The sequence below is a fragment of the Haliotis asinina genome, chromosome 6 (genome assembly GCF_037392515.1).
Source record: "Haliotis asinina isolate JCU_RB_2024 chromosome 6, JCU_Hal_asi_v2, whole genome shotgun sequence".
In the NCBI taxonomy this organism is placed as follows: Eukaryota; Metazoa; Mollusca; class Gastropoda; order Lepetellida; family Haliotidae; genus Haliotis; species Haliotis asinina.
This window is the reverse complement of record NC_090285.1, coordinates 53,527,805-53,548,601: the sequence shown is the minus strand read 5'-3', so window position 1 is coordinate 53,548,601 and position 20,797 is coordinate 53,527,805. Positions and strand designations below refer to the sequence as shown.

Here is a 20,797-nt window from a genome sequence, read left to right as displayed (position 1 = left end):
CACATTTTTCTCCTGAAACCACTGCTTGGCATGTTTTGCGGTGTGTTTAGGATCATTATCTTGCTGCAAAATCCAGTCATTTCCATAAAACACATGTGCACTTGGAAGGGGAAAATTATCTAATATGTTAGTGTAGCGTTGACTTGTCAGATTTGCCTCAAACACACACAGCGGGGTCGTTCCTAATAAGGATATCCCTCCCCATACATGAAACTTTGGGCTGTATTTAGGTCGTCGATACAACGGTGCTGACGCAGACTTTGTCCATATTTTCACATTATTGGGATATACCCATATTGAGCTTTCATCAGTAAAAATCACATTTTCCCAGTCAAAGTTTTCATGTGCCAAACACCACTCAACACGCCTGTCTTTATGTTCTTGTTTCATGTGAGGAGAAGGAATTCCAGTCTTTTTCTCCCATCCAAGATCAATCAAATTTCTTCTAACTGTAGATTTTGATACAACTGTTGATCCCCTTTCTATCATTTCATACCTGATGTTGGAGATGCTTGCCCTTTGCTTTTTAGACGCTAAAATTCCCAGCCGGACGCGATCTGAGAAGTCCAATTTTCTGGGTCTCCCTTCTCCTTTCTGGTGCCCCAAATCCTTTCCCTCTTTAAAATTCCTCCTAATCCTATACACAGTAGAAAGAGGAGTTCCTGTTCTCTCTGCCAATGTATTTACATCATCAATTCCTTGATTACACAACTCAAAAATCAACCTTCTTTTATCTTCAGCAGACATTGTTGACAGTGCTGAGGAAAATGACGTCTGCTACAAATTCAGGGGAGGTAACTCTAATTGTACTATACTCAGTAGGCCAAGATGAGTTACCTCCCTTATACCATAACTTAGTTTTAAGTATCAGTGAATCAGTTGAGGTGTTAGGATAGCTCAAAGTAAGAAGAAAAATTCTCAATAATTATGAACCAGACTATAAATAGTTTTCTAGTTGTGCTCCGGAAACAAGCCCACCCTCCATTTTGAGACAAAGTCAGAATCGTTTCCATGGAAACTGGGAAAATGATAAATCACAAAAAATCTGTAAATAGCCAAAGGCACCACTTAAGGGTCTCCCCTACATATCTGCCAAGTTTTGCAGAAAGATATTTAGAAGTTTTTGAGTTCTGCTCCAGAAACTAAGCCCATCCCTCCATTTTGAGACTAAGTGCGAAACGTTTCCATGGAAAGACAGAAAATTATAATTCACTAAAACCTGTACATAGCAAAAGGCACCATGTTGGGGTCTGCCACATATATCTACCAACTTTTGCTGACAGATATTAGGAACTGTTGGAGATGTGCTCCGGAGACGAAGCCCACCCCACCATTACACTGACACAAAAATGTTCCCTAGAAAAACAAAACAAATAAAAATGCCAAAACTCTATAAATAGCAAACGGCACAACTATAGGTTGAGATTATTATATCTATTAAGTATTAAGATGACTTACAGGACCGGGTAGTCAGGCTCACCGACTTAGCTGACATGTCATAGGTTCACTGCACAGATTGATACTCAAGCATGCTTGATTATTTACAGACCTGTGCCATATATCTTGAATATTGCTGAATGTGGCATAAAACTAAACTCATTCACTCCATGCTGACCAGATCCCAAAAATGAACACAAATATGCATATCTGGAATAGTCACTCCCAATCAAACACAAACAATTGTTTTTCCAGTCCCAGTTTGAAATGTGTGGCCTTTTACACCCATGTACAGAGTGTATTAAACTATGTTATTATATAACAATACTCCGGGATAAGAACGTTTCAAGAATAAGGGTTCACATTATGAGAAACTGATCATCTTGTCTAACTCAGGCATTCTGTGACAAGCCACTTGTCCGAAACTTGAATCAAGTGAAACCGAAACTCTGGTAGGATCAGCTAAATGCACACAACAACACTAAAATGGAAAGAACCACAATACCAAGACCTAAGTGTGGATTAACTGACTTCATGAATACATTAGAAACTGCCATTTCACCATAACGTGGTTATGTCAGCTTCAAAAATCACAGGCAATGCTCCACTGAACATGTAAACTCAAGGACGCTGACAGACATGTTCAGGATGTAATGTGCTCAGACACTGCAGTTTTACTTATCAAGTTTATAATCAGTAAAATTGTTTTGCATAGTTCTGAATAGGAAGTTCTGAATGGATGAATGGCCACTGTGATGAAGACCGTCATACTATCAGTCAGGATAACCTGTTTCCTGCACTTAACATAATTAAACACACAATGGTCTGTTAAGTAGCATACAAGACCTTCAGCAGTTTCAAACAGCTGAAGATCTAAACATGAAAGAGATGCTTTCATATACAACAATCCAAGCTTAACTTTTCAGTCTTTCCTTGGACTTGTTGCTTGACATTAATAGAAGTCGAATTTAATTTTAATGGGTGGACTTTCATAAGAAATTTCCATCAATGTGAGTGAGAGAGAGAGAGTATGGCTTTTACACTGCAGTTTAGCAACATTTCAGCTATATCATGGTTGAGGACACCAGACATGGGCTTCACGCATTGTACGCATGTGAGAATCGATCCTGTGCCTTGGCTGGGACGAGCAAATGCTTTAACCATCAGGCTACCCCCATCGCCCTTTCCATCAAACGTACATGACCAAAAGACATTTCACCATACCTAGTCTTGGGAGTCGGACTAACAACTGAAGTCTTAGACTATTTCATCTCAGATACAATTTTTTTCTTCAATCTCACTGGCATATAAACCTACTAATGTCATCTGTGAATATATTTACTACAGAACAGCAGAAATTTATCAGCACTATCACAATCATGGTAAAAGGAATAATCATGAAATATTCATGCACAAGTTCCATACAGTAAAGAAACCAACCATTTCAACCAGGAATTCAACAGTATCCTTTCCACAAGAACAGAAAAAAGATCTGATCCATTTATTGATAATCAGTACGATCAATAGTGCAATAAGTTATTTGTATGGGCTAATGCAACAGACAAATGCAGAGGCTATTGACGGCAAACATCTGATATTGACACAAATGATTTATGACAACTGGTCATGCAACTCGGCCTCAGCTTGTGACAGGATATTGTCCTGTCAGTAATCTCAGCAGTTGGGGGCAAGGGGTTGCCTGGAAGTCTTCGACTGTATCACCCTCGTACCTGACTAATAATCACCATACCTCACAATTCATGATCATTTACAAACTACAGAAGTGATTTGTCTGGAATTCTTAACAAAATGTTGACTGCATGGAAATGCATTCAATACAAAAATGTCTATCTATGGATCAAAATATTTTCCCAATTATTACTGTTTACTGATTCTAATAGATGTTAAATAAATAAATGATACTTAGAAACATTACAACATACATGTAGAAAGACATTCATATTTTTTCCCTCTGCTATCTAACTATCATCTATGTGGGCAAATTGTTTAACAAACAATTCAATTAAAAAATGTTCACAGGCATTATCACTCACAGAAACGAAAATATGCCAGAGAAATTCTAAACAGTTCCAACAATGTGACTTATATTAATTCAGCTTGCCTATGAGGAAGGCAAGTTCTTTAATTCATACGCAAGTTTGAATACACAATGCCAAAGTGGAAAAATGGAGCACCTGTTAGGGATAACATTAGTTACATCGATGTTTGCATTTGCAACACATTGTTGTGTGTTTAACACTCTGGTGTTTTCTCTCATCTACATCTCCTAATTTACAAAACAAACAAATCTCTGACAAAATATTGTGATTAAATACATATTTTGGTATATTTACAACATATGGTTCCTTTTTCCACAAGAAATATCTTGAAAGCTCACAACTATAGTCCATTTGGCTCAAAAGCAGACCGATGAATTGTAATCTAACTTGAAAACTTAACAGACATAAAATACTCAATGAAACACTGATCTTAATCCATCATACCATCATACCAACTCTGTGAGTTATTTTGCAGATTTTTTGTCAAAAAAAATCTTAAAGTTGTTTTACTATCATGAAAATATTGACACAGTTAACTATTTGTTATGATGGAGGAGCGCAGAGAAAGGGACAGCCACCTCACCTCACAGGGCAATTTCTGCAACTTGGTTCAATTGAAGTACAATTAGGCATAACGAACTGTCATCTCATGGAATTGCTTCCTATGTATATATACTGAAGGGAAAAAATATGTGAGTGAGTGAGTGAGTGAGTGAGTGAGTTTAGTTTTATGCCGCTTTTAGCAATATTTCAGCAATATCACGTCGGGGCAAAGCAGAAAATGGGCTTCACACATTGTACCCAAGTGGGGAATCAAACCCAGGTCTTCGGCATCACAAGGAAACCTTTTAACCACTAGGCTAACCCACCGCCCCCCAAAAATAAGGGATCACATGAAAGCACAAGCTATGTGATAAAAAACTTGTGAAGAAACCTGGAAAAAGTTACAGGAACACTTTCATGTGGTCCCTTATTTTTTTCCCTCGGTATATTTCTTCATACATCATATATAGTGCAGATGAGGATGATCAGATTTGGACTACAACTGTTTTTCACATTTGTTCATTCTGTTCACTAACAAATCACATTCACAAACAAAGCAATGGAATCATATTCTCCTCAGCTGAACCTTTCAAAAGTATCAAAATCATGACAATACTATCTGAAACGGATGCAATTACAAATACCAGTTTTGAAAGGAAACCAGATTTACCAACTGACAAACCAAGCTGTATCCATGAATAAATCCAAATCTGTAAATATGGTCGTGGTAATTTCTGTCTTTACCAAGTCTTCAGTTTTCCATTAATGATGAAATTCCAAGCAATCAACTTGAGTGATGATTAAGCAATTAAGCATGACCATTAAGTCTCTTGATTAGATAGAAATACAATATATTTTATGTCAGGAACCACAAAAACAATTGATTATCTGTCTTCCGCATACTCCTGATTAAATAATTATACATGACAATGAATCTCTGGAAGATCTTAGTTAGTGTAAAATAAGTTAATCAACAGTCTGATCAGAGTCTATGTACTAATTAGACGAGTACTAAAAATAGAAATGTGAAAACAAAAGATTAACTATCAGTGGGACTGGGGATCCCTTTTTTCATTCCAGTGGCCAAAAATAAGGAAGACGTAAAAAAGAATTCACCTGCTTTCAGTTTAAATCATTACATTAAAACATTTTTCAATAAAACCTATCAAAAATATAACTTGAAAATTCATGCCCCCTTTATTTATTTTGAAAAAGAAATTCCTTAAGTTACATACCTATCATTTGGGATAATACAAACAACAATTAACATAGTTTCAATCTACCAACTCTACTTTCAAGTCATAAACTTGCTGAAGGTACATTCTCTAAAAGGTCTACATGATGAAAAGCATTTTAGAACATGATAACACAGCAAGAGATTAAGTGCAATACAATCGAAATCTTCAAACATTGACTGATTCATATTTCAATAACAACCTACCTCTATCAGTTTAAACAAATTACACATGTCAAGAGGTTGTATATAACTCACACAAGCATGAACTATTCAATCTACAAATATTCTGATCACTAAGCCACAATCACACATATTCACCACCCTTATCAATCCCTCTCTCAAAACAGCGACAGACAATACGACAGGGTTGAGAATAAATGGTTCATTTAGCAATGAGCAAACATTTCTTCAAACACTGATACAAGAAAGTGAAATTACAAACCTGTCTATGCAAACTCAATTCACACCAATTTCGTCTAAGCAAATAATTTGAAATTGACAGGGATCTATTTGAAATTGACATGGGACAAGCAAAGTGAACATCAGATGTCATTTAATAAAAAGGTGTACGAACACTGTCATTGACACGAGTACAAGTGAAACACGATTTCATACAGATCAGTAATAATCCAAACTTGCTGGAGCATGTCATGTACAATAAAGCCAGACTTCAATTTCTTCAGATCAACCGCTCTCTCACAAACCGCCAAACACCAATACATACTAGTTGTCAATGTGTCCAGTTATTATATGGACAGATAACACATACTCTATTCGTGTGTGATATGTATATGGAAACATTATGGCAGGCATCAAGTCCAATTTATCATAGTGGTAAATATTCAGTCTGTCATGGCAGGCAGATAACATTAACCTGTTTGTGATAAATTAGTAGAGTTACATTTTAAGAATACCTTGCAGAATGTGATATGGAAGACACAAAAGAAAGCTTAATTCATAACTAAATTATTCATCTGAAGTTATTGACTTCATTGGCAAAGACACATGGAACACTTGTCAGTAATGTTGGGAATCGGAAAGCAAATCCATCATTGATTATCAGAAGACTTGTGGTGATTATAACTGACATACATACTTTTTAATGTTATTACGATTTTAAGGGGTTTTGTCCAGGTGTTTTCTAATGTTTTGTTTGTTTTTTTTAATAACTAATAGTCATGTAATAAACACACATGTAAGAAAAACACTTGAAGTACAATTAAACAAAAAAAAGTGGTTTAAATTTTAGTAATTACATTCACCTTTTCAGTACTTCATCAGTGTATTTGCATATCACTGAATATATATACAATCATTCAGGAGTATCCAGAATATTAGTCAAATTAATGGTTAGTTTACTTCATGCAAGTGTGTTACACTACACCACAAAATTCTCATTAACCATTGTTTTTTACAATGAATAATCATTTTAAATGCTTCTTTTGAAGGACTCCACTACTTGTCACTTTCCTTTCCAAAACTAAGGAAACACCTATTTAATTCCAGAAAAATTGTCTTCACATATGACTTAAGAAAATTTCAAAACTACATTAACAGACTTCATTTGAGTTATTTTATTGACTTCAGGTTCAACACATTCATAAGTCACAATCATGATCATCAATGTATCAAAATATATATAAAACAGAAGGTGTGCTTTACAACTTCTTTGAGCATGGAGAGTTCTATGGATATACAACTTACATTATTAATGAGTGATGTTTCAGTGTACCTACTAACAGTTGCTTGACAACAATGTTACAATGTTTACGAATGGTGTTTCAAAGTAACAGGACATTGGGTCCTGTAAAATTCACAGGACCCACAGAATAAAATTTAGCACACATTTCAGATTTAACAGTTCTCATAATTGGCATTGAACATATTAACATTATATAATGACAAACATTCTAAACATAAACTTATAAACAGTGAACAAGTGTCACATGCCACAAATAACAACTTCAAACAAAGTCATTGTGATATATTTAGACACTGGGGCCAGCAGGTTGGGGACTTCCATCTGACCACTGGCAAATCTGCCAGATTTGTCAGAGGGTCAGACACTATTCGTGAACACTGATGTTAGTGGCTACAACGCAAACAAGCTCATATTAATAATATAAAGGCGTCAAATTCACAGATTAAATATATATCTCATGGTAAGCATGAGCAGAAAGAATTTGATGAATCACAATGAGCAAAAAACATTCAGGATTTTTCTCAGTAGCTATTTGAATCCAAGCAGTTTACAAACGTCAGTAAATAACCCTGATAGGAATTCAAATGTTCCCAATTCAGGTCATAATTCATAAATAACTGTCTTAGCTATACAAACACTAATCACACTTCAGTGATTATACTGCAGAGGTTAAAAATGTATATATGACAGGCCCCCCTAAGTAACTGAAGGAATTACGGCAAATTTGAAGGAACTGCTTCTCAAGGTTTCTGATGTTCAGACGTTAACAACCTCTGGGGGCATGACTTATGACATTCTTTTGCAATGACGATCTTTTCCCCGAGAAAATTATCAATAGCTCCGACAACACCTCATACCTAAACGTATTCAACATGGGTGGTCAAAGATGGTCAAACATGGATAATTAAAAATATGAAAACAGTAGAAACTAGAAACAAAACTCAACAAGACGGATGCTCCATCTAGTGACGCTATGTTTTGATGTGTGAGTTTCAGGACGCGACTGACAAATCATGGAACGGAGCTGAGAAATCTCTGAAGATGGCCGAGTGTGTTTCAAGTATTACTGGCATTGTTTCCAATAGGGGTGTTTAGGTTTTTATGTTATCATGGTTATTACCGCTAAACTACCAATATCGCTGTTATTGTTTCGTGAGTGGGCTGCGTTTGTTTGCATTTGAGATGCAATTCTTCAAATTTGCCGTAATTCCTTCCACTACTTATGGGGGCCTGTATGAGGTTATAAATGAGATACTGCACTATGGGATTTTACTGAAGGGAACAAGTGGAAGGTTGGATTTGTCCTTACCAATGAATCATATTACATGAAATGCTGGAATTTTACATATAAACAACAAACACAGAAACACATAAAGAGGTCTCCCGATGGAGTACTGCTTCTATGGTTACCGAAAGAGGCGAGTCTATCCTTTGACAGTATGGTAATTTAGAAAATCTGCAGTCAGAATACCAGCAAATAAGTTTGAATGTAAAAATTTGCCCATGAAAAGCCTTTTGTACTTTTAACATATGACACATAACTAATGACATCATCCAATAACATATGTGGTAATACAAACAGCATTGCTGGAAACTGTTCAGGTATATATATGTTATCATACAAATGGAGAACATCTTTCTTTCTGTCTTGCATTCCACAATTTAGTATGCGATACATTGTGACCTTTCACTTCTGTTTTCCCCTGTGTGAGAATTGTTTGCAAGGACTGTCCTGTCATTTACACAATAATCGTGAAATTATCTTGGATGGGAAAAGGAGACAAATTGCAGTTTGAGATCATTTTCGCTTTCAAAACAGATAACAGGGAAGTTTGTAACCACATGCCTTTTCATGACAGAAATAGCTGATATAGCTGTGTCTTCACCAAACATGCCAATCAGTGGCATCCCCATTTCTAGAAACAGTACCAATATGTGAGTGCAAGAAATATAGGGACATGTTCAACCCAAGTATTCTTTACTAGAACTGTGGTTTGAGAGCACTCATTGGACAATGGAAATTATCACAAATTATGCTAATTACTTCATGGTCAGCACATTTGTGTGTATAAGTTTTAAATAAAAAAATCTTTAGATGATGTACATACTTGATTTTGATATAAACAACCTTTTGAATAAATCATTCAAAGAGGTGAAACATTCTACAGGCTGAAAGCTTGTGGTAACTTATGGGTGTTTGACTGGAAACCTGTATCAGTTATCATGGAATGTAAGTGTTTATTCAAAGGGATACAAGGGTCAAGTTTTCAACCTGGCAAAAGTCAGAATTTTTTAACACTTTGGATAAAAGAGAGCAGACCAAGTCATTGAAGAGTCAGTCAGGAGGAATTAATGCCAAACAGTTGCACCAACTGAACTACAGCCTTGCTGTCATCTGTGTATGATTTAGTGTTAACGTCAAGTAATCGAGTGACATTAAAACTAATTTCCTTGTATTTTTTCAACTCATCCGACATTCACAATATAACTGAACCATGATTAGACTGTAAGAAAACCATGGTAAAACGTTTGACATTAACTTGAATTGTGAGTGTGACGTTTATGGCATGTTGAAACTTAAAAATCACAATCAACAGCACTTAATTAAACCTGAAACCTGATTGTTACAGCAACATATGATAGATTGCAAGATCAGACCTGTGAGTCGGTGTCAATAAAATGTAAATTCGTTGCGATCTGTCATCTAACGTGAGCACGCTTGACTCTAATGTCGTACATGGAACGATCAGTATGACATCTAACTTACTTTGGAATTAGAATCATCCATTGTGGAACGTTATCACACCAAATGATGAACTTATAACCATGCACAGAAAACTCATGTAAACATCAAGCTGACAGCATCCGGGCGACGGTATTACCGCTTAAAATGTAAAATTTCCTTTGATTGGCTGGAAGCGAAACTGATTGTGATGCTGGTCTTGATTGGTTAAAATTCTAATCAATCGCTCTATTATTGTGATTATACAACAATAATAATCCATTAACATCACAAAATAATTACAATGTACAAAGAGAGAATCATTACATGCGCTTTGGAACCAAACTGTAGTGTATTAGCCAAAATACAGAAAATGTCCCATGAAAAGCAAACCCGGTTAGACATGCGCAGACAGATGGCAGCGGAAATTTTCCACTTCCGTTTGAGGCCGTGAAGGTTTTGTGGCCTCAAAATTCATTTTAACCAAATTGTTTTGAAATTTTAGAATGGCTGCATTGTTTTCCTGTACGAAATGTCATAGTAGACACCCATTTGAAGAGTTATCTCAAGGCGAACAGTTATGCAAAGTGAGTGATCCCCCAATTCCTCAAAGTAAAACACATTTCCACTTGTCAAACAACACAAACAATGTTTAAATGTACATTCACATCATGAGGCGATTTTTAAAAACGGCTCAGAGGATTAATCCTTTATAAAATGTACAATATCTTGCATGTAATCACATCAATAATCCGATGTTATATATTGTCCGTATTAAGCTGATAATGTTTAAGCAGTAATAATCTCAACATTATTTATACCCTTCACTGGCTTCAGTGACAATAAATCTGAAAATTTAATTTTTAATAAAGTGATATATTATCTAAATATAATTCATCGAAAGGTCTTAGGGTCCAAACCCAGAGGAAACATACAATATGTTCATCACTGTTTCCATTGAAGTATTCAAGTGCAAAAGAAGAAAGTTTAGGCAATCCCACATTCGAAACGTATGTTTTGAAGAGGAGTAATAAATATGATTTTCCTGGTGCTCAACGATTTTGTTAACTCAAGTAGTTTTCAAGACTGGCTGTAATCTCAAGAATTTTTAGCAAACCCAAGGTTATTGCTCTTACCATGAACATGTTATTGGTTCCTTGATATATATGATGAGTACAAAAATTTAGAAAGCATCAAATAAATCATGGTTATTTACTCACCACAATAGCTTTTGTTTAGAATGACACAATGCTAAATTTAAATGGGGGGTCTTATTGCTCTCTGCTTTCGCGTTTGAAACCAGTAGCAATATTACCAGATCTTTTGCTTGCTGTCTTAGATACAGGTACAACATCTTGCAGTGTATGGAAATCCCAATAATACTCACATATATCTTTTCTAGGTTAATAAAATTCTTTTGTGTCGGTCTTCTGATGGAATCAATGTATTTTTATAATTATTATAACTAAACAGAATCTATCCCAAATAGATTCAGAAGAGAAATTTCATTATTTGGTATTTCAAGCTCACGAATGAAACTTTGAAAGAAATTCTGTGCAAAGTTAACGGTAATGGAGGTGAAAATGGTGAAGTCACAGTAGCAAAAAATTTCTGATGGTTGAATAGAGATGTAATGATAACTGTACTAAGCACAGTTGAAAATGGGGGAAATCCATGACTGATTTGACACATCAAGAAGGAGGAATATTATTTTACTGTCAGTAGTAAGGCAAACTGAAATGTGTATTGTCTTCAAAATAAGTGTTGTTATGGTAGAAGCACTTTTTTTTGCGTAAAAACAAATGACCCTGAAATCATCATATTCATACACCTTTGTTTTGGTCTTTACAATTTGTAATAATATAAAATTTTGTTTCAGGACTGTCGGAATAATTATCCTATTGTCAAGTGCACATATTGTCGAGCAGAATTCCAACAAGTCAAGTATGTATTAACATGATTGATTTTCATCTCTCATTTACCAGTTGATGCTGAACACATTGATTGCAGTCATTAGTGTTTGGAAACAAATTTAGTATTTATCCATGACAATGTTGTACCTCTTTCTTGTCTGAATGTATTACTGTTTGGAAAGCTATAGTTATTTTTGGAAAGCTATAGTTATTTTTGGAAAGCTATAGTTATTTTTAACCCTGATAACCATGGTTGTTATGAGAGATAGTCAATAAAAATCTTTTATCTATTCATATGGGCTTGATCTTCCATGCACAATACTTTCTTCTCATATTAAGTTTATAGTGGTTATAAAACCAGAATGCTGTTAACATTGTTTAAAAGGGAGGAAACCCAAGTTCAATATATCTGTCAGTTTTAAACTTTGTTTACAGTAATTGCTACACATCTCTGTGCCTTCCAGTTTCTTAAGTAATGGTACTTAAGTCTCTTTCCTGTGTTTGAGTAAACATCATGAACATAATAGTAAATCACTAAATGATATTCTATATTTCAGTAAACTCCTTTACCCTGATTACCACTAATCATAACAAAATTAGATTGTAGATCATGGTAGATATGTAGCTGAATCTCCCAGGTTTTGTCTTTTTCATTTTTCAGTAAAGGCAGCACCCACTCTATCTGTAAGAAATGTGCCTACAATGTTAAAGTATATGGGAAGGTATGTCATATTACACCTTGTACAATTTTGCATTGGAGATAAGCCAAGCAGTTCCACTGGAACATTTGAAGAATCTATTTATATTAAGTAATTAAAGTATATTAAGAAAAGAATCGATGGCAAGCTGAAGACAATTAGTCTAACTCTTTTAGTCACTACCAAAGCTCAGAAGGGTAACATAGATTTTGGTTGATAATAACAGTACCCCATGCTCCTCTCGTTTTTAGTAAAATGCAAGCAACCTCCTTTAAAACAGATATGCCCAAGAAAGGTTTCATGATTTTGCAGCCTTTTGTGACCATAGGCATCATGTGAATATGACTTACTGATGTTTGAAAATGTGAGGCCTTGGAGGTTACTATGCGGAAATGTAACGTATTATTTTGGGGATTACAGTTTCTCAATTGAGTACTGATTCTGTTTCCAGCCTACAGCCTGTGAATACTGCAGTGTGATAGCAGCCTTCATAGGTAACAAATGCCAGCGGTGCACTAACTCTGAGAAAAAGTGGGGCCCTCCTTCTACCTGTGAACAGTGCAAGCAGAAATGTGCATTTGACAGAAATGATGACAGTCGCAGAAAGGTATTATCATAGATTGTGATGTACCATTACATGATTAAGTGCTTGTAAAATTATAGCCATAGATGCATCCAAGGTATAGTGGAGATTTGTTGGAAGGTATACACTGGATATATCGAGGATGCATCATCATCATAACATTAGTAATAATAATAGAAGTGATAATAATAACTTTGCATTTGTTTTGGGCCATTGCTGTAACCGGACCTGATTCTGGAATTAGCAACTCCATGTTCAAATTCATGATATTGTGGAATATCCCTAAAGGTGGTATAACACCATACTCATTCACTCAGTTGTTTTGGTTAAATTTTGTGGGACATCTCCCAACTGTTTGACCATATACATATGCATGTCCCAGTTGATTAGATGGTCAATAAATACACATATTTCTTACTGGTTGCAATTTTTCAGGTTGATGGCAAGTTGCTCTGCTGGTTATGCACTTTGGCATATAAACGTGTATTAGCTAAAGCCAAAAGGCATCGAGAACACGATGCCCAGAAAATTGCCAGTGGAGCAAATCGAGCCAGTACTGACAGTCAGCCAGATAATTTACTGGCCAAGCTGGAGAGTAAAGTCAGTCAGAGTGAGAGTCGACTGAATGAAGCAGAATCTCGACTTGAGAAACATTGGAGCATTAACCGTCTGTTTAAACTGAGTGGCATTGACCTAGATAAGACCCCAACAAAGACTGGTTCTAGTGGTAGTGGTGGGGGTGGCGGAAGCAACAACCACCATAGCAACAGCAAGGAAGAAAGCCGTAGTCGGAGCAGTGAGAAAAAGGACAGGCACAAACATGCTCGACATCACGACAAACGAGACAAGTCACACAGCAAGAGTAGCAAGTCAAAATCACATCACTCAAAACATAAGTGAGTTGGTTTTGAGGAGCGAACAGAGATGAGATTGCATATTGGTTTAAGTTAATGTCAAAGCAAAGACCATGTACAGTGTGTGAAACCCATTCTTGGTGTCATCAGGGCTCTCATATAAAATGAAATCTGATTCGAGACTTGGAGGTTGTCAGTATGATTCTCATGAATTAAATGGTACTCAGAATGTGACAGTATAAATGTGAAGAATAGATTGTTTGTAATGAAAAATGCTTTTGTCAGTATTATAGAGTTTGGTTGTAATTATGCTTTCAAGTGTTTTGTGATTTTAGTTTTATTATCCATGTTATAATAGTGTGCACAAATGACATTTGGGGCTAAAAGGGGAGATAATTTGGACCTAACATGATGATAATCTTTGGTTTTTTCACTTAAACATGATGAGGTTACACTCATTTTGTGTTCTTTTTATTTCAAGGTCAGAAGATGCTTCATCTCCCACTAGTCCAAACAAGAAAGCAAGAACAGAAAAAAATTCCTCAAATGGTGTATCTACTCCAAAAAGGTAAGGGTATATCCAAGACAGTGCAAAAAGCTATAAATTCATTGTGTAAAGTATGCTGCTTTTACAAATAGTTTTCCAACAAAGTATCTCCCTTCCCACTGTTGGGACAGTATTGTCTGAAGTACCTGATTGGGAGATACATATTATTGATGCTCAGAAAGGTTATATGGAAACATCATGCAAAACTTAGGCAGTCACTTGTCCAAGGACAACACGGGGGTTAAAAAACTCCATTGCCTGAAATCAGGAACAAGTCAGTTTTCTTTACTGCCAATCAATCTTACTTGTCTGTGGGCTACTAGATAATTTCCACTTATGCTTTCTAACTGCAAATGAACTTGGATTTCATGTCATATCTGCTCAAAATGTAGCTATTAAATATCACAATGATAATAAAGTAGAGTTATCTTTCTTTGCTATTTATCACTTCTCAATCAGTAGTCTAGTAAACACACATCAAATACCATTTTGATTTATTCTTTCATGTTTAGCTCATCATGATTATGTCATAAAATGAGGGTTTTTCATCACGACAGGTCTGAACTAGATGACTGTAAAGTTCTCACTCAACCGGATATCCATTAACTCCTTGTTAAAGAGATCAGAGATCCAATAGTAGTGTTCCCCCTAGGCACATTTAGGAGGGTGCAGCGCCCTGCCCTTTGACTTTTGCGCCCTGCCCTTTTTCACCTCATTCGCTGTCGCTTACTATGACAAGTGTTTATTTTGAAGATGTGAAATGCTTTTTTCAAATTCTAATCTTAAAATACAAACTGAGAAGAGTAAAAACGAACTTTAGAATTGGAATTGTAACACAATTTGTTGTTTTTTCAATAATCCTCACCAACATGCCCTTTGAGGTTATAAAGTGCCCTTTTCCATGAATTTACCATGCCCCTTCTGAACCCTAGGGAGAACACTCAATTGGTTAAGACTTCATTTGGTTGATTGGTTGCCATCAGCTTTGGTATATTAAGTATATTCATCCAAAAACATAAACACAGTGTTTCCACCAGCGATGTTAGCTGACTAAGGCAACTGCAAACCAAGAAATGGGTTGCTAGGGAGTAGGGTACTGTCGGGGGCTGTTCAAAGCTGACATGTATTGTGACATCAGTTTCCAAGGTGGCAGACGTAGTGATGTCATTGCTGTGTGATGTCATGCAACAGTGTACAACAGTACAATGTTCTTCCACAACTTCTTTATGAAACCGGTTTTGGTTTGAAGCCATAAAAATTGCAAAAATATGCCAGTTTAATGCATGTAGATTTAGTATCTGACATCGCTTTTGCTATTTTGCCGTCTGCGATGTAAACAAACAAATGAGAGCATGTAGACACTACAGTGTGAGATGTTCCTGTTCTTAGTTCTGTTCTGCACCACACTCAGCAATGTTTCTGCATTATGATGGCATTAAACAACAAATCAACCAAACAACCAATTCTAAAACGAATCCTGAATCCTGTTGTTGTAGTACCAGCAGCAGTATAACAGACACAGCAGCTACGATGGACATTGGGTCCTCAGATCAGATGATTGCCATTACACAGCTTCGAGAACAGCTGGAATCTCTTAAGAAGCAGCTGCAAGGCAAAGACCAACAGCTCAAGGAGAAGGATAAAAAAGTAATGTGTTTTTATGTCAATATTGTCATGACCAGTAGACTTAACTGTAGGGTATGGTCAGTGGAATAGCCTGTTGGTTAATATATTTGATCGTCTTACTGAGAACTAGAGTTTGATTCCCCACATGGATACAATGTGTGAAGCCAATTTCTTCTCCAATAACTTAGATACATCTGTATTTACTTTAACATTAACTGTGTGAAGTTGATTTAAAAGTGTCCCCACTGTTTCCATTGAGTTTCTTATGTTGTTTATTTGCAATGTTATAAGTTGTTTGTTGCTTGAAAAGATGGTCCTGTTGGTTTCGAACTGTTTGCATTTTCCTTTCAGATTAATGAACTTAAAGCAGAAAAATGGGAATTTGAAAAAGATTCAAGAACAAAACTGAATACTCTACAAAAACAAAGTTCTGACACAATAGATACTTTACAGGTAAGTGTTTATAATTTCTCTGCTGGTAGAAATTACTCATATCACCTGATAAATGATGGTTTTGTCCACAAATGTTATGAAGAGCCATGAATGTACTCAATGTACCAGGGTACTCTTCTTGAAGTTGCAGGTGTGACAATAAACACTCTCACTCACTCTTTTAAGTAAGGAGCATTGTTCTTTTCTTTGTTTGTGTTTTGAAGAAAGTTCAATGAATGATTGTCATTTGTCTTGTTTTGTTTTATTCCAGGTCAGGAACCGTGAATTAATGCGTCAAGTTTCAGCCTTACAAAAAAACAACAAGAAGACAGTCATTGCAGAGAGTCCTCATTTATGAGGATTGTATCTGTTTTAGACATTACTGAATACCTCTGTGTGACCTTTGTAAAGTAGCAGATTACTTTAGTTTTCTATGAATGTAACGTATATTTAATGAACTGAGTTTTATGCTTACATTATTTCTTGCCAGCTCTTGTTATGATACTAATGAAGAACTTGGCATAAACGTGTCATTCACAGAAACCTTTTTCTGCTAACGTTTCTACTTTATGTCAACCCTTTTATTTCATGATCTTAGTCCAGTTTTACTTATTCCTATATTTTGTATTTTTTTTATGGCAACAATATTTGTTACATTCGTTCATAAATTAGTTCAATTTTAACTCATTTTATCAGGGACGTTATACATCTCTCATGATAGGCTGTTTGATCGACGATTGTAGACGTTTCATGACATACATAGAGCAACCATGAAAAATGGCTTCCATTATCCATTGAGGGTTAAGTTAGTAACCTTATCACCCCATTAGTTTCAGATAAGTGGTCAGTGCACAATGACAGGTCCAAAGCTCAAACTTCACTGTAGATTAGGGACTTGTATTTTTACATAAAGAAATCCTTTGGCATTATTTCCTGATTTGTGTTCACATGTGGCGGCTATGAGATTTGGTTTCTTAGAGTTATTGGAATTATTTTGGCTAAGCTTGAGGATTCCTGGGTAGACAGGCAGCTTGTTGATGTAATGATGAAACGTGTGACTGATTCTATGTTGCTGTTGCATGCAAGTGTAGGGAAGCCTTTACTACGATTATGACAAATATTGGCATTAACTTTGACCATTCTTCCACCTTGTAGGATGTCTCCTACCTTCATTATGTTCTTTCTGTTTCTTTGAGAAAATACATGACATGTTTAAGATTATTCATAAGTGAACAGTTCCTTTCAGAACCCTTTGACCCCTGTTAAAGTTTAAGGGTGTTGTCAGATTCTTATTGCAGAGGACTTGAGACCCCAGGAAACCGCTAATATCTACAACACTGTGTTCCCCTTTCATAAGGTTACTGAAGTACTTTTATTATTGAAACCTGTACTGTAACTTAGGCCTTTAGTACATCCCATTGATGGCTGTGGACATTGTCTTGAACTGGAGAATGTTATACTTCATTCTTTATCCTCATCCATCCTGGCACGATCTCATATGTTTTGATAGCCGTTCTTCACCTAGCCTTTGTTGGACACCAGGTGTTGTAATGTTTGGTCAGGATTCAGATACACTACACTGAGCAAGAGATGTATCCACTGGCAAGGAAGTCATAGACAGGGTCTGTGCTCAGACTCTGGGTCAAGTTAAGCATCTGGTGATGTGATATAGGGTTTTAAGGATGTATTTGAAGGAACTCTGGACTTTCATTGGTATTGTTATTCAACAATGCATCATGTGGCAGACATCAGTTCGAGGTAGTGTTGTGCTTCCTGCTGAAGAACCAACCCAAGGACGTCAGTTTGTCATCCAAGCACTATGGTGGGTTACAAACAAATTTTATACAACTTGGAAACACTCTTTGCTTGGTCAGTTTTAATGAAGGAGCAATTTACTATGTAACCATTTGTCTGTTCAAAATATTCAAAATGAACCCCTTGAACTATTTGATGTTGGTCTGTGAGACATTCAGATGCAGTTGAATATCTCCAGTTAGTAAACAGATATATTTACAGATGTGAATATTTCACACTTAAGTGAAAATCTGATTGTTTGGTGACACAGCAGCTGGCTATATATGCAGTTAGAAGTTTTCATTTGTTCTGCCCACTGACTAAAGTAGACAGGTCTCCTGAATTCATCACATAGTGTTAGATTTGGGTGGAATTTTGAGTGGGTCCAAATTGATGAATATAATGTTTCTGGACCCCCTCCAATGTTGAATAGATGGGCAGATGTAAAATAGAAGGGGTCCTCACTGATTTGATGAGTCAAAACACTCCAAAACCCTCTCTTGAGCCTACACTGCCTAGAGTAATTCATTAAGTGCATCTGAACTCCTAGCCAAATCACAAAAACAATCAGGAATATTATTAAGCATGAGTGCTTATATTTATCAACTGATAACGGGGGATCCTGGAAAGGATTTGTACATGCAGTAACAACAAAACTGCTGTAGTTTTCAGGAAGTACTGCATGCATCTTACATATTTTCATTAATTTTTCAACACGTAGGGTAGATTTTGCAGTCATGTGACAGTGAAGGTTATATTAAACCATGCCTCCATTTCAAATTAGGTCAGTTGAATGTACATTATTAGTCAGAATTCATAGAGCAAACATGTGGATGTATTATTTAAAATGCTATTGAGATGCATGCTAACTTTGTCAATTATTGCACGATATGGTAGCGGACAAATCCTGATATGTCTGAATGAAGGATTAGTGATCTTTGGCTTGAATGTTACGGGTATAGTGCAGCTGTGTGCTTCAGTTTGATCAGAGATCTGTATTGTTTCCTAGGTTCAGAAGGGTGGTGGGGTAGCCTAGTGGTTGAAACATTTGTTCATCACACCATAAACCTGGGCTTGATTCCCCACATGGGTACAATCTGTGAAGCCCATTTCTTGTGTCCCCTGTCATGATATTGCTGGAATATTGTTAAAAGAGGCATAAAACCTTACTCACTATTATTTTTTTATTAAGATAATGTTAGCCATAGTGCTTTTCTGCCAACTCATGGTACGGTGGTTATGTTTCATTGACTTGCAACGACTTAGTGTGTAAACAATTCACCTCAAAGTAGCTTTGGCTGTCTAGTAAATGTTTCAGGAAATGCATTTCATTTGCAATGTCTTCAGTGTTGCCTTTTTTTTTTTTTTTTTCATTTTATTTTTATTTTTATTTTCACCCTGGTGCAATTTTCCATTGATTGTTTTTCATCTATGTTCTTTTTGTGTTGTTGCCAAAAGCATATTAATATGACACTGGCCACTTAGGACATTATGGCTTGCTGAAGTGTTTAAAAGGTATTTGTTAAACAGAATATTATTTTGATCCCTTGATATTTATTTTAGCATGTGCAGCTAATAATCAGCGTTGAAATAGATAAAGTGTTTGATAACTTATGTCATAGGAGTGTTTCCACATCCCTTCCTCTCACATCATATTTCTCACATATCAGTAAGAGTCACAACTGTAGTTTAGTAGGGTTTGTCATGGCGGTCAGTCAGTCATTACTTTCACCATGTACAGAAACTGTAAATAACATTTTATTTATATCATTGTCAGGTGATACACAGTAGATTTTAGTGGACATATTGTTACTATAGAGGCATAGAGGTGTTGAAGATAGCCCTGTGTTACCTTGATGGAACCAAGCCTTGACCTCTCCTGAAGACCAGCTTAAAATGGCAATGAATTATGGACACCAGTATTGGATCAGTTGCTCACATCTTGGTTCTTGGCTATGAAAAAATGGCATTATGATTGGGTTTTACTGCCAGATACAATTTATTTTGTGTATTGGATTGTTGCCCGGGTTCATTTCAAACACAGTTAAATCAGACCTGTCTGGTTGTACAAATTTGCACATTTTGTAAACTATAGACTAAAACTATGACTATCCACCCTTCCTGCTTCATTTTTATCAGATCGATTTTAGTGGAAGAAAGAAATGTTACATTCGCTGTTCATTCTTATTCTTGTAATGCAGCCGTTCATGATGACTGAGTTGCAATGCTCAAGCCATCTCGTCATTTGAAAAGACTTCTCTTGGTACTTGTTTGTTTGTCTGAAATATTAAAATAACCAAAGGGTAATGTTATGAATGAAAATGGCAGCAAACAGAGGATGTATGACCATCCATTGAGAAAATAGTAAAAGGTTTTTATGTCTTGAATTATATACATGCGAGTTTAATAAAATCTGGGAATCGTTTGCTATGTTTGACGTAAAAGGACGGTAGATATGCTTCTCAAACTGTATGTAATAATGTTGATCTAGTTATTATAAAACAACAGCTGAAGTATGTGTCCACAATAGTTGTCCATTTGAAAGCAGGAGAAAGTTAACAATATATACGAATGTTTTAGTGACTTAGTGTTTTAGCCTTCCATGTCCCATTAATGTTTTATGAAACAGTAGTGCCAAATGATCGATGT

General features: G+C 35.9%; 2 protein-coding genes across 2 annotated transcripts in view; one reads left to right on the top strand and one right to left on the bottom strand.

Moving 5' to 3' along the window:
* LOC137286391 (centrosomal protein of 57 kDa-like) overlaps window positions 1-9,861 on the bottom strand; it is a 28,132-nt gene extending 18,271 nt beyond the window's left edge. Inside the window, exon 1 of the mRNA XM_067818230.1 lies at window positions 9,747-9,861. Within this exon, the coding sequence (XP_067674331.1) occupies window positions 9,747-9,767 (21 nt within the window). The 5' untranslated portion in view covers window positions 9,768-9,861. The remainder of the gene's footprint in view (window positions 1-9,746) is intronic.
* Window positions 9,862-10,114: 253 nt separating this feature from the next.
* On the top strand, window positions 10,115-17,597 carry LOC137286613 (protein FAM76B-like). Its single transcript, XM_067818563.1, has 9 exons — window positions 10,115-10,288; window positions 11,581-11,645; window positions 12,276-12,336; window positions 12,764-12,919; window positions 13,331-13,791; window positions 14,231-14,317; window positions 15,793-15,943; window positions 16,274-16,375; window positions 16,626-17,597. The coding sequence occupies exons 1-9, from the start codon at window positions 10,208-10,210 to the stop codon at window positions 16,710-16,712; spliced, it is 1,251 nt and encodes a 416-aa protein (XP_067674664.1). The 5' UTR covers window positions 10,115-10,207; the 3' UTR covers window positions 16,713-17,597.
* The last annotated feature ends 3,200 nt before the right edge of the window (window positions 17,598-20,797 follow it).